The sequence below is a fragment of the Chlamydotis macqueenii genome, chromosome 11 (genome assembly GCF_036417535.1).
Source record: "Chlamydotis macqueenii isolate bChlMac1 chromosome 11, bChlMac1.mat, whole genome shotgun sequence".
Lineage (NCBI taxonomy): Eukaryota > Metazoa > Chordata > Aves > Otidiformes > Otididae > Chlamydotis > Chlamydotis macqueenii.
Window position 1 is genome coordinate 2,602,886 of NC_141566.1, and position 14,988 is coordinate 2,617,873.

General features: G+C 50.2%; 1 protein-coding gene across 1 annotated transcript in view; it reads right to left on the minus strand.

Moving 5' to 3' along the window:
• Positions 1-8,671: 8,671 nt before the first annotated feature.
• The window catches only part of NEXMIF (neurite extension and migration factor), a 151,440-nt gene continuing 145,123 nt past the window's right edge, over positions 8,672-14,988 (minus strand). The window contains exon 4 of the mRNA XM_086756562.1: positions 8,672-13,868. Within this exon, the coding sequence (XP_086612688.1) occupies positions 9,550-13,868 (4,319 nt within the window). The 3' untranslated portion in view covers positions 8,672-9,549. The remainder of the gene's footprint in view (positions 13,869-14,988) is intronic.

Genomic DNA, 14,988 nt, shown 5'->3' on the forward strand with positions numbered 1-14,988 from the left:
CTTTCGTTCACAAGAAAGAGTCACCGGGCCGTACGTGTGGATGGATGATGGTTCATCCTGAAGTTACGAGCGTTTTAATTACATGTGCATAATTAAAAAAAAAAAAAAAGCGTTGGATAAACACAAACCCCCTTTAACAGGGCCCTGCCTGTCGCACCACTCAGGTATGTGGAGGCTGCGCTGCTTAATTAAATGTGTTTTATCTGGGTAAAAGATGGAAACTTTATGCTGCTAACAGCTGCCTTGTTTTATAGGGTACTTTTCGCCGTTATTTTACATTTTTCATACGTGGGAATTCCTCCCTTTAAAGGAGCACTACCGTGAGGAAACCCCTGCCTTTAAAATGCTACAGAGATACGAGCGTGTGATTCAAGAGGGCGATTTTAACCCTAATTTACCCCTCCCAGCTGGACTGTTTGTCTCCCTCCGAGTACTTTGCTTTGCCAAGGCAACGCCATTTCGGTTGCGCTCCCCAGCTCCGGTTAGCGCATCAAAAGTAGCTCCCCCGGGATTGAAACAGCTGTATTGCCGGGCTTTCCCACAAAAGTACAGCTGGAACCGAAACTCGACTCCCCTTTTTTCAACATCTTTTCTAAAGCTGCAGTTTTTACACAAACAACATGGGAGGATGGGGGTTTACTGGAAAGGTGGAGGATTCACGCAGTGCTGTCCCGCAGAACGGCAGTGCACGAGCTCCCTGAGCTGGGGCCTGTCTGGAAATCCACAGCAAAGAATTTCCCGAGGAGAAGCTCCGGATGGATGGACGCGGACGTGGGTGGCTGCGCTCAGCTCTGCCACAACCACCGGCCCTGGTGGGATAAACCACCCCCGGACGGGAGCGCTTCCCAGGGCATCCCTGGGACCGTCCCTTCCGTCACGCCACGCCTGGGATCACCGGCTCTGATTCCCAAAGCGACGCGGGCAGACGGCCGGTCACAGTTCTGGGCAGGTAGCGCTGTCTGAAACCGGTCCGGGAACGTCGGCAAGGTGTAGAGGTGCCAGGTCTGCTTTTGGGGGCCGTTTCCCACCCCCTCGCCAAGGGAGCCACTGTGGGTGCTGAACCAATTCCCCTCCTGTTGTTCCTACCAACGTTAGGCACTAACGAAAGTAATGCTAATTTTTTTATTAAAAATTAATTTTCAAAGCGTTTTCCCCCAGAGGATGAAGACAGCAGCACTCGGAACCGCGCGACGTTTCACTGCACCCACCTGCTCCTTCCCAGGAAAAGGCCGGTGCGGGGATGTGCTTCCAGGCGCTGCCGGGACGGGACCCCGCTCTCCCCGGCCTCGAGGAGCCTCCCCTCTCAGCAAACCCGCTGCCCCGCCCCATCGCCGCGCCCTCGGAAGGCAAACCGGTAACTCTGTCGATTTGATGAGGTTGCCATTTCTCAATTAAAAAATACCAATCAAAATTCCCATTTCTCAATTAAAACTAACATTTCTCCATTAAAGTTACACTGCTGTAAAGCAGAAGCCATCCGAGCGCTTTCCCCCACTTCTTCCCATCCGCGGCCGTGCCTCTGATTCTAATGTGCTTCCCGGTAACGAGCATCAGCCCAATTAAGCCCCAATTAAGCCGGTGGGCTGGGATCAGGGCGGGGCGGCCAGACCGAGCCTCACCTTTAGCAACGATTTGTTTAAAGAAACGATTCCTACTATTCAATAAATGGCAGTTTTAATTGTTTCTTCATATATGATCTTAAAATGAGATTTTAAATTTTTTTATTTATTCCATAAACAATATAACAAAACTCAGCAAGTTAACAATATGACGTTTTCACCATACAGAGTCAGTCACAAATATTTAAAACCTTTGCAACAAGAACAACAAAACCCAAAATATTACAAGAATAATTTACAAGAGGATCTATAAAACAGCAAAGCGCTCACAAATTTTCCAGTTTCCTTTACACAATATCACTACACTCTTTCACAACATTTCTTTTTATTACAAAATTCCCAACAAAAGTTTAATTTTTTTCTTTGTATTTTGGTTTTTAAAACCAGAAACTTTTAAGTGTACATCCTTTTATTAACACCCGCAGGTGCAAAAAAAGGGAAACCTCACACATACAAACACTTCACAGCACTTTTCTAAGAAAAATATACACTTACAAAATATTTTACAAATTGGCACACTTAAAAATATACAAGATTTTGTAGGCGTCTTAGAGTGATCCTTAAGAATTATACTTCAATTGACTCTACAGAATATTTATAAAGCTTATTCTAAAAGAAAAAAGGCAAATCATTTCCAAACATGTTAAAATTGCAGTGTAAAATGTGGAACAGAAATGGATATGTTACATTCATAAAAAGGGCCATTTCATAGTTCTTCAATGCTCGAGGTGGGGGGGGGGATAAGAGTTTTCTTTAGCACCATAAAACAGGAGCAACTTCCTAGCGAGGTGCCTCTGGTTCTATGGAAGGGAACTCAAGGAGCAGTACATTCACATCTCTGGAGGCAGCAGTCGAGGAGCCCCGGCCGGCGCCGCGGAACACAGCAGCTCCTTGGATTTCTACCCTGCTTCCCACTGGGAGTAAGAGACAAAAAAAGGAGTGTAACGGTACCTTTCCCTGCTGCGGGGGTGGTTTAGTGTAAGTCTTCCCTTTGTGCTTTCGACATGGACGTCTGTCTAGCTAGCGACGGGTAGCGGTGACTACCAGGATGGGTAGCGGTGACTACCAGCTGGGGGTGGTGGCGGGTACCAACGGGGGTTCTGGGCACCGAGTGTTCAAAGGCTCAGTAAACGCGGCTGGCAGCCCACGAGGGAGGGCATCCTCCTGCTTTACATCCCAATTCCCTTAGATGGCTGTTACTCCACTGTCATTAGTGTCACTTGTTTACCTGAGAAACAGATTTGAAAAGCCTTGCTTCTACCACAGACATTGTACTTGATTCATTTTCTATTTTTTTTCCTTTTTTTTTTTTTTTTTTTTTTGCATTATTTCACACGCTGAAGAGATAAAGAGGCACATTCTCAAACAGATGTCAGCGGCTTGAACCGTGCAACTTCCCTTGGACCCCCCCGGGCGCTGCACAGGCAAAGTCCAACGCACCGAGATGAGAAAGGAAGATCCCGCGCCAACCCAGGGCCGCACGCCGGATCCTCTTCTCGCTTAAACTGACTTCCAGGGAGTTTTTTTTTTTTCTCGGGACTGAACAGCAACGACCGGCTGCCATCCAGGAAAGCACTCGGGGAGCGGAGCTCCCACCTACGCGCTTTGCTAGCTCGGGACCTTAGGGAAAGCGCGGGGTCCAGCAGGTAAAGGATGGAAATGCTTAACGCGTCTTTGTTTTGGTTCGTGGCTCATTTGAGCCGCAAGAAGAAGAACAGCAATCCTACTTTGTGAAAAAAGCAAGCTGCGCGGTAATGGTTTCGCAAAGCCAGCCTTGGCTTTTTCTCTCAGCGCAGACCTGGCCTTGGCAGGACAGCGCAGTGCCGGCAAGGGAGAGCCCTGCCGCCGCCCTCCTCCTCCTCCTCCCAAAGCCCTGGCTAAAGCCGGTCCGCGAGTCGTTACGCTCAAGCCGTTTTTTAAAAATAAACCCTCTTACGCTTGGGAAAAATAAAAAAGCAAGATGTAAAGCTGGTAAGACTTTTTTTTTTTTTTTTTTTTACAAAAACAATTTCTCAATCCCCATCACTGATATTTTTCTATTTACAAAACCTCCATATGCGAGTACCGCCAGCAAAACCGCGGCCGTGCGGGGTGCGCTGGATCCCGCTGGGGCACGGCAGGGTTTCCTTCTGCAGGACACGCTCCGCACGGCGCAGTCACCGCGGGGGAACGGACGCTTTCCCCATAGCACGGGAGATCTGCGCTGCTGTGCCGCCCTCCCCTGCTCGGCCATCTCCGGTCTCCAGCCGGGAGGTGGAGAACTGCCCCGCGTTGGCCCGCTCTCGGATGGATTTTATGACCTCTCTTTGCAATTAACCGTAGGTTTTGGCTTCCCAACTTCACTGCCGACTACAAGTCGCCCAAACCGCAGTGCGCCAGCACAGCGCGGCTCGGGAGAGCAGCATCACTGACACCGGTCCTCTGATACAGCGCCCAGTGGGACGCCTCTAGAGAAATGAGATAGAGTAGCAAAGACATTTTAAGGGATGCTGCAGAATAAACGTCTTCTGCGTGGCTTGGATTAGTCGTCCCGACCAGCCAGGAGCCCAACGAGAAGATGCAAGAGGAGGCTGGAAGTGCCGTGGGACTGGGCAAGAGGATGACCCAAGATGGGAGCCAACGCTGGGAGGAGCGGGGAGTCCTGGGGTGCGTGGGTGGTGGGAAGGGATGGATGGGAGCAACGTCCCACTCCTCCCCCAGCTGGGAGCAGCGCTGGGAAAAACAAAAATTCAAGAATACTGACAAGGGCAAGTGGAATAGGTGAGCTCGTATGGCAAGGAACGAGGCAAAGGTGGGAAGCAATGAAAACCTTGAGGTAGTGATAGGCAAGCGGTGATGAATTTTAGGAAAGCAAACTTTCAGCTATTCAAGGAGTTGGTCAGTAGAATCCCCCGGGAAACTGCCCTCAGGAGCAAGGGAGCTGAACAGAGCCAGCAGAGCTTTAAAGATGCTTTCCGTAGAGCGCAAGAGCTCTTGATCCCCACATCTAAGAAACCATGAAAGGAAGGCAAGAGACCGGCATGGCTGAGTGGAGACTTGCCCATCAGACTAACGGAAACGCAGAGGTGGTGGAAGCAGGGACGGGTATTCTGGGAAGAGTACGGGACACTGCCCAGTTGTGTAGGGATGGGGTCAGGAAGGCCAAGGCACGGCTGGAGCTGAACTTGGCAAGGGATGCAAAGAAGAAGAAGGCGGGCTTCTACAGGTGTCAGCCAGAAAAGAAAGGTCAAAGAAAGCGTACCCTCCCAGATGAACACCACTGGCAAACTGGTAACAAAGGATGAGAAGGCCGAGGTACTCAACAACTTTTTTTTTGCCTCAGTCTTCACCAGTAACCTCTCTTCCCACACCTCTCGAGTGGATGGACCTCAAGACAGGGACTCGGGGAGCAAAGTCTCTCCCACTGCAAGAGAAGATCAGGTTCATGACCACCTGAGGAACCTGAATATATGAAAGTCTATGGGATGTGACGAGGTGCATCCCAGAGTCCTGAGGAAATTGTCCGATGTAGTTACCGAGCCACTCTCCGTGGTATCTGAAGTCATGGCAGTCAAGTGGAGTCCCTGGTGACTGGGAAAAAGGAAACTCTATGATGGAGTGACTACCTCAGAGGACAAGGAAAGAGGTACAGATGTCATCTATCTGGACTTCTGCAAGGCCTTTGACACAGTTCCCCACAACACCCTTCCCTGTAAATTGGAGACATACGGATTTGATGGGTGGACTTTTCCATGGATGAGAAATTGGCTGAATTGTTGCATCCAGCGTTGTGGTCAACGGCTCAATGTCCTGATGGAGATCGGTGACAAGTGGTGTCCCTCAGGGGGTCCGGACTGGGACCAGTACTGTTTAATATCTTAATCAGTGACATGGAGAGTGGGATCAAGTGCACCCTCAGCAAGTTTGCAGATGACACCAAGCTGAGTGGTGCGGTTGACACGTCTGAGGGATGGGATGCCATCCAGAGGGACCTGGACAAGTCTGGGAAGTGGGAGAATGTGAACCTTATGAGATTCAACAAGGCCAGGTGCAAGGCCCTGCACCTCAATTGGGGCAACCCCCAGTGTCAACACAGGCTGGGGGATGAATGGATTGAGAGCAGCCCTGCGAAGGACTTAAGGAAGAAAATTTTTACATTGAGGGTGGTAGAACACTGGCCCAGGTTACCCAGAGAGGTTGTGGATGCCCCACCCCTGGAAACATTCCAGGCCAGGTTGGATGAGGCTCTAGCAACCTGATCTGGTTGGAGATGTCCCTGCTCCTTGCAGGGGGCTTGGACTGGATGGGCTTTGAAGGTCCCTTCCAACGCAAACCATTCTGTGAATCTATGAAGATCAAAAGGGAAAAGGGCAAATGGTTGCCTCAAGGCATTTTCCGAATTCGGGGGTCAATCAGCAGAACAATCACTTTTTCAGACACGGAGAAGGACCACTGCCACAGCGGGAGGGATCTGGGCTCTTTAGCATCTCCCCGGTCAGAGATTTTTGGGGAGGACGCGGGATGACGACCAAAGATGGCCGCGAAATCAGAGCGACAGAAGGAATGAAGGAGAGAGCAAGAAGGCAGCTGGTATTTGTGATTAACACTGTCCTGAAACGCCTGCTAGCTGGGTATTCATGGATTTCCAAGAGATAATAAAAGAGCTGATACGTTTTTATGCCTCATCTCCATGCCCTATTGCACATTTCTCGAATGCAATAAATATTGCTATCTGGTTCGGTACACGGTATTTTATTACGAGTCCCATAGTCACATTAAGCATAACGAGCACAGTGCAGGCCAGGCAAAATGTGCTTTCCAATGGTTCTGGGTCAACAAAAAAGGGTTGTGCCGCATCCCAGCCCTGGACCTGACCTGTCTCCGTAGCAGCAGCAGCCGCAACATCGGAAAGAAGGGAGCCGGCGGCCCCTCATCCTGCAGCACGCGGGAGGAACGCCGAAAAAACGGAATACGCCAACACCACGGCAGCGCCCGGGGGCTTGTAGTATCTGATGGCCCTACAAATAGAGAAGACAGCTGGTGGGGGAGCAGGGGCGAGCACGGTGGCTGCAGGGAACCAGACGCCCAGGGATGGAGCTCTCGTCTCCAAAATAAATCCTGTGCGTCTTCCGAATCTCCCTCCTGCAGCCAGAGCCGGGGTGGGATGCTGCGCCCCGCTCCCACCCCCTGCAACCTGCAGGGAACCCTGGGACCGCTCTCATCCGGAGCAACTCGCTCCGGGCAACGCCAGCAGTTAATTTTTTCACGGAATAAATGAACTTACAGGATGGTTTTCAGAATCAGTATTTTCTCCAAGTTCCTTCTTTCGGCTGTTAAATAAAACGCAACGCAGTGACCGCGCTGTTCTCTCCGGCATGACAGAGCTGAGCCTAAGCCCGACCTCGCGATCTGCAAACGCCGAAAACATTTGGGTTCTACAGCGACACTCTGCAACTCTGCTTCGATTTTAAGTGCTCGGTCTGCTTTTTTGCTAAATTAATTTAAACCAATTCTGCCGTTTTGCCTCGCGCGTGTGCCTGCTAATAAGGAAACCCGAGTCGAGCCCTGTCCTACCGCCTCTACGCTCGCCACCACGCTGAGAACGGGGTCTGGCCAACTGCTATTCAAGCTCCTCTTCCTCACCGCTTTCTATTGCGTAAACACCTCCAAGCTCCAAGCCTCGCATCCCTCCGCTCCCAGTCGCTCCCAGTTAGCAGGGCTCTTGCATATCAAGGTTTCAGAAGAAATCAGCAGCAAAACAGCACAGGCTCTCAGGTGCAGAAGGAAAATGGGAATTTGTTGGGTTTGTAACTCTCTTGGAGGGCGAGGGTGTGGCGAGTAGGGTTACAAATAAGGCCTTTTGAGAATACAGTTAGCATTCAATACTCAACGCTGTCTTAATAAAGTCCAGTCATGGATGAGCCGGCCCTGATGGGTGAGATCACAAATAGCTCCGTGATTTTTTTTTTTTTTTACTTACGAACGGAATCAACGCAAAGGTTCAGAATGGCATTGAAAACTAAGGGCTTGGCTTTTGAAAGTTCAAACTATATCGGCATGGCAAGGTGAGACGTTTCGGAAACACCAACGCTATGACAGGAGAGCGCCTGTGAGAGGCTCTGCGTGGGAAATGTTTGAGGAACTACTCAACGGAAAAGTAAACAGCGATCAATGCATGGAACGTGTTAGTCCTGTTTTTATACCTCTTTGAGAATTTATCCCAGGTTCTTAGAAAATATATAAAACTGAGATACAAAGAATCAGCAAGGTAACTTTGCATTTCAAATGATCTTCAGCTACAGGTTTGCTGTAAGAAAGCAGACACGGCACAGCAGCTGTTCTGTAGTCTCTGGATGCGGACACTTGAGATGCTGGCGAACTTACCGTCAGTGGTTTTCTGAACTCCTCCACCGTTTCAACTCTCTCCTATAACGAAACTCAACATTTCACCGTTAAGTTTTTCTGCTCATGGTTTCAAAGAGAGGACATTACCATTTCCCAGCACTGGTTTAGAAGTTCCTTTTTTTCTCTTTTTTTTTTTCCCCTTTTTTTTCCTTTTTTTTTTTCTCCTTTTTTTTTTTTTTTTCCTTTCCCTTTATGAGCTTTAAACCACAGGGTGAATCCATGAAATGAGGTAAGTAAATTTGGCACACTTTTAGTCATGTCCATAAAACTTTTGGTCAGTTGTAGAAGTGAACGATATCGTTTTCGTCGGGAGTTACAGGTGCTTTCAAAGGGGGGTGGTTAGTACGTAACATCTGGAATGTTCCTAGTCAAACCAAAAGGCATAGCTGCAGAAAACACTCACAACCCAATGTTGATAGAGAAGTAAAAATATATACAATACAGTCACTTGTTCATAGTTTGGCACAATTTTTTTGTTGTTGTGGGTAATAGTGCATAAACTACTGTACAACAGTATGACTTTTAAAACAGTCTTTCACAGAGAATACCAGATTAGGTTCGCTTTCAAAGAATAAAATTCCCACAATTTTCAAACTCGTCATTTCAGCACTTACATCTCAACGTACCACAAGGCAGGTTTCGAAAAGGAACCGACGGGAAAAAAAACCCCAACCGAAAAAAAAAAAAAAGAAAAAGAAAAAGAAACGTTTATCGACCGTCCTTCTAGAAAAGGGAGTCTCTTCTTCAAATACAGGAAAACCCAAAAATGTTGTTTCTGCTTTAAGAAGAATGGAGTCTGATTCCCTGCAGGAAAAAAACCAAACATTGGATGCCATCTCAGTTAGCGCGCCTGGAGTCACCATGCCGGAGCCAACGCGCTAGAGGCGGGCGGGCAGAGAAGATGCAGCTTTAGGTGATGCAGGTTAGGAGATCGAACAGCAGAGGGGGCCAGAAAGCACTCAAAATTGCCACGTGAAGCTCAATTAGGAACCAGTTCTCATTTGCAAAGTAAAGAGCCTTTAAGTTTACAGATCTTGGCTTTTGGATGCATAACCTCTTTTTTTTTTTTTTTGTGGTTTTTTTTTTTTTTTTTTTACAAAATGCTCCAAAAAAAAAAAAAGTCTTTCCTCGTCAAAATCATTAAAAAGAGCGTGTAAGCGTGGTTTTGTTTTGTTTTGTTTTCCCCAATAAGTAAGTAATTAAAAATCGAAGAAGCCAAACAGCAGAAAAGAGTAGCCTTGTTAGTGTTTTTAACCCCAGCCAAGCCAGAAAATTGGTCATTCTTTTAGGTAGCTTGCAAGTAATAAATATTTTCATGCATTGGAAAAAAAAAAAAAAAACCAACAACCAAACAAAAAAAAAAAAAAAACCCAAACAACCCCAAAACCAAAACCAACCGAAACTGTAAAAGGGGAACGTCTTTTTTTTTTTTTTTTTTTTTTTTTTTTTCATGCAACTTTTGCTTTCAGGAAGGAAAAACTGAGGAACAGCGGGCTTAGCAGGTGGGAGGGAGGTTAAGGGGCATTCCAGCCAGTTTGGTGCAGCATTACCTCAGTTTCTCAAAAGCAGCTGTCACGGGCGGGTCCTTGTGGGGCTGCTCGCGGTCCGTTCGCTTTATTTTACAGTTCTCATCCCGCAGCGATTTCGAACTGGATTTATGCCGGTAGAGTTTTTTATGGGTAGGTCCGTTATTGCCTAAAGTGCTCAGGTTACTATAGTTTTTATCAAAAAAGGGAGCGTGAATGTCCGTGGTGAACCCGGTCGAGCAGTTGGGGCGACCGGGGTCGCAGGTTGCGGCTTTGCCGTTTTTGCTTGAGCCCTTGTTGTTCGACTTGTGGTTCTTCGCCGCCCCCGGCGAGCTGCCGTTCGCCTTCTTCTTCGACTCTTGGGATGTCCCTGCCAAAATTTTAAGAGTTTTCAGTTTCAGGCTGTTGGACTCCGGTGACCGGAATATGTCTGGAACGCTGTTGTGGCCAACCGGCCCCCACAAGGGCTCGATGGAGGCCATCATGAACCTCTGGACGTCCGCCATTCCTGACGCAATGTTGGACAGGATGTTGGAAGGTTCCTCAAACTCCCGCTGATCGTCGTCCAGGAGGCTGGTGGCGTTGCCTAGGCTCGTTTCTGACCAGCCCACGCCCCCGTCTTTTCCCAGCGCCCACTCTCCGCAGAGCCCGTTGTGCTTGCCTAGTTTCACCCCGGGCGGGCTGCAATGCTGAGTGCTCTCGGCGAGGCCCTTGGTGGCGGTGGCCGTGTTGCTCAGCTGGTTGACCGCCCTGCCGCCAACAGCCGGAGCCTTCTCGCCATTGACTCCCGCTGCGTTTTTCCCTTTCCTGGTGGATTTGGGTGCCTGCCTGGAGTTTTTCGCTGGCGGCTTATCGGTTCCTTTGTTGGTTTTGGGCGATTTTTTCCGGGTGGCTTTCTGGGAAGAGCTTTGGTTTGTACCCACATTCTTGCCGGATGAACTTTTCCTCTTCGATTTTGACACTTTGCTATTGGTGCTAATTTGACCAGATGGCTCATTAAATGTTGACAAGCATGGACTCTTTTCGAGAAGGCTGACAGAATCTTCATCGTTGAACATATGGAACTGGAACTGGTGATTATTTAAAGCAAACCCATTATCTGCCTGATCCTCCGTCTGCAGGACCCCGCAGTTCCACTTGACCTTCTCGGAGCTGTTGAGAGCGGCCTGGGGGCTCTCCTGAAAGCCCTTCAGGGTGCCCAGGGGCTTGGCGTCGGAGCCAGCTATCTGCGGGGACAGGTTGGGAGTGTCCGGAGGGGACATCTCCGAAAGCGATGACTGGCGGAACTTATCAGGCGTGAAGTTGGAAATGTCTAAAAGGTCCGTGGACTCCTTCAAAGGGGTGATTTCATCTATGCTCTGCTGGATCACTAGCTTGGGACTGCAGTGGGCCAAGAAATCGTCGTTAATGTCATCCTCGCCGTCCTTTTCACAAGACTTTAAACTTAAAGAACTGTAATTGCTCGAACTAACTGACAACGAACCCACTGAATCAAAACTAATGAGCCTGCCATCATCCGTACTTAGCGTACCTCGCTGGAAGTGGAAGCGCCCCTCGCCGTTATTAAAATGACATGACTGATAAGAATCATCGGACTGCGCTTGTTGGCTATCCGCCATGTAATTTTTTTGGTATAGCAATTTGCTGCTATTCAGATTGACTTGCGCGTATCCAGAGGCGGGGAGGCCGTCTGCACCCGGGGCACCGCTGCCACCGCCGCCGCCAAACTCGCTGCTCGCCAGCCCGGCCGCCTCCCGCATGTCGCCGGGGAAGTCCTGGTGGGCGCCGCCGGCGGCCTTGCTGGCCGGCCACACGCTACCGAAGCCGCTCTGCTCCATCTCCAAGCGGCCGGGCGACTGTTGCAGCTCCGACTCGGAGGGCGGGGAGAGCACGCAGCTCTGCGCCGGCTGCAGAGCCGGGAAGGGCTTTTCTGCTGGGACGATGCTGGGGAGCGGGTGCTGCTGCTGCTGCTCGGAGGGATGCTGGGCGAAGTACGAGATACCGGTGTTACTCGACAAATCTGAAGCATCTAACAACGTCTGCAGATACCCTCCAGGGATCAGGGGTACATTGGTGGTGATATTAGCAGATGGCAGAGGCTTCTCTGAAGAGGAGGTGGATGGTAGGAAAGGAGAATTTTTAGCAACCTTCTCCTCGTGGCACTCCGGGAGATGGGAGCTGTCTGAAGCACACGGAACGTTTTCGTCCTTCAGATGCACTGCAGAGTCCTGGCTTTCCAGCGCCGGGGAGTCCTCCGCCGTACTGGTAGCAGCTTTGATCTTCTTGCACTTCAACCTGGCTTCACTTTTGAATTTGATTCTGCGGAGCACTTTCCTCTCCGGCCCCTTATGCTCCCGTTCCTGCGATTTGCATTTCACGGCGGCGATGCCCGCGATGTCGTTTACATGCAAGCCGTTGGCACAGCTGGGGGTGGCGATGGCTAACGCCGGCAGCCCTTTCAGGCCCACGTCCTCCTTACTGCTGCAAGGCTGCTTGTGATCAGAGGAGCAAGAGCCCAGCTTGTTCACTGATTGCTCGATGGCTTTAATTCTTTGAATCCGGTGCCGGTTTGCTAGCTTGCATTTTCGCTTCCGTGGGTGAGGGAGGAACGAAGCATCTGAGCCGTTAAGATAGAAATTCTGCTTGTGGTAGAGAGACGATCTGAGCAAATCCAGCCGGCTCTGCTGCCTCTCTTGCCAGAAGCCCTTCAGAGGGGCCAGCTTTTCGTATTTGCTGAGCAGCTCCTCGTTTAGGGTAACAGTTGTCTCGTTGGCATCCACTTTGCTGAGCTTCACCAGCATATGCTTCTCCCCTTTAAACCTGTTAATGATGATGTACTTGATGATAACGGGGGGCTCCTTGCGAGAGACTTTTCGCCGTTTCTTGGGGCACCACTCGTCATCGTCCTCCTCCTTGGGCCCGTCCGGGAGCCACTCCTTCTTGTCCAGGATCTTCTCGTTCTCGATGGAGTCCACATCGTACAGGTAGTCGTCGCTGTATCGCACTTTCCTCTTCGCCCGCAACCCGTAGTTCTGCTGAATGAAGGAGCCGGAGTGGTCCCGGGACAGGTACCGGCTGCAGTCCTTGATATCCCGCAGCACGTCGTAGGAGGACTCTGTGCAAGTGCTGTCGTCGCTGAACTCCCCAGAGTCCTCCGTGGAATTCACCGAGTCCAAGAAGTGGCTCCTCTTGGAGCCCACGTACTGCACCATCTCCGTGCTGTTGCAAGATTTATTTAAGGCAGCTTTCTCCTCCTCCTCACCGTCCTCTTCCTCGCCGTCCTCTCCCTCCTCCCCCCAGATGATGCCTTCCTCAGATTTGAATTGAGAAGGGTCGGCGGCACCGCCGGGCCCCCTTTTCAGGGTGCTCCTGCTGTCCCTTTTGGTGCAGTTGCCGAACACGCTGGGGAAGAAGTTGAACTGGGCGTCCTCTTGTAGGGTGGTGGTCTTCTCCCGCACGTTGTCCTGGAAAGATTCGTATCTAATCTTTAGGGAGCAGACGTCGCTTCCCAAGGTGGAATCGTCATCATCAAACATGTAATTATCCACGTCCTCCTCGGAAAACAGGTTTACAGAAAGCTCATTTTTGGAGCAGAGGTCAAGCAGCTCGATTTTACTTTCGCTAATGAAAGATTCGAAATAGCCCCATTCCTGGTTGGGATTTGTTAGTAAAGGTTCCTCACCGTTGCATTTGTCTAATAGTAATCCCTCGTAATAATTTTTCTGAGTGGGGTCCTCTGAATCACTGTCAGATTTTTCTGCATCTCTTTTGTCCGCTGCCCTCGATTTATGCATAGGGAAGCTTAAAAGCTGGTCTGAAAGCAGTTGATCCCCATATCTCATGGTTTCTCCTGTGCTCATGCAGTGAATCCCTATATCAGAGACCGAACAGGTGTCATAATCCCTATTTATATCCCCCACTTTCAAGCTTATTCCCGGCTCTGCATCAATGCCGTCCTTTGATTCAATAAAGCAGCCCAGACAGGTCCGGCTCGGCTGCATCAAGCAGTCGCCCGTCAGCGCCGACATGCCTCCGGGCTCCATCATGGTGAAGGGAGCCTTCTCGCCGTCGCCCGGCAGCGACCAGGAGCTCATGCCCTTCGTCACGCAGGACGTGAGGGAGATGGCGTGGGCGGAGGAGTCATCCGAGGCGTGCTCGGGTACATCCGTCAGCCGCAGGGGCGACGGGGGGCTCAGCAAGCAGGGTTTCTTCGAAGTCAGGGGAGGCAGCGCCCGGTGGCAGGCGGGGTTTTCCTTCTGAGCCGTCGTCAAGGCTGAGAACGTGACCGCGGCCTCGGCGGCGGTGCAAGGCCTCTCATCGCCGTCCAGGGCGTGCGATTCTGGGAGGGGAGGACGGAAAAGGGAGGGAGAAAAGAAAGAAAAAGAGAGAAGGTTTACAACCCCCGCGGTCGTGCCGGGGTTCGCCACCCCGCTCCCCTTCTCCCGAGGGTTTGGCGGCGACTTTTCCCAGCCGCTCCTTCGGGAAGCGGCAGAGCGCGATCCTTCCCTTCTGGATTTAATTAACGAGGCGATGTGCAGGGAAGGGAGAGGCACGCTCTCACCCCCCCGCAGCCTGGAAGAGCTACAGGAATACGCTTAAAAATCCAAACCCATCCCTTTCCTCCTCATAGACACGCCGTTACCTGGATACTGCCCTTCAAATCTGACAAGGTTATTAAAAAACAAAACAAGCCTAAGAGAAGCGTTCTCATTAACATCGAAAAAATTAATGGAAAACTAAGATTCTTAAAGAAACAAAGCGTCCCCCCTGCGGTGTCTGCAGCTCAAACGTACCTGAACGGCGTTCCTGTTCGAGAGGCAGAAAGTTGCAGCGGTTTTTAAAAACCCAGCAGTCGTTTTGTCACCGTCCACGCCAAGGGAAAGTAGAGTTTAAAGCAATTTTTGTGGGTTTTGCCATTCTTCCCTAACCTCTTAAAACCGCCTTTTTAATAATGTAAGGATTTTTTTTTTTTTTTTACCTAAGGATTTTTTATTTTTCCCTCCTCGCACGCTTTTATGGCAGAATAAAGTTATGAATGTACTTTTATCTGACTTGGGGCTCAACGGACGCCGTGACCCTTGAAATTTAAATACAGCGTCATTTCACCCACGAAGACGCTCCGGTATCTCTGGATTAAAAAAAAAACCAAAGCTGATAGGAAAAGGAGCAAGACGGGATGGAAGGCTGCCCGCCCATGCCAAGCGTAAAACCGAGAGGAGGTCAAAATCCCCCAAATCTCACCCCAAAAGCTCCCAGCGCCTTGGTGCTACCGAGGGCCTTCGGGACGGAGCCGGCGGTGACGTCCGAAGCCACGCAGCGCCCTGAGGACTTGACACAACTTTCCAAGAGCCATACAAATCAAACCAGAAGTGCCTGTGAACACCTTCAACACGCGTGGCTGAGAAAAAACACCAGGCTGAGAAAAAACCAGGCGGACTTGCTTGAAATCTGTGCTGCTT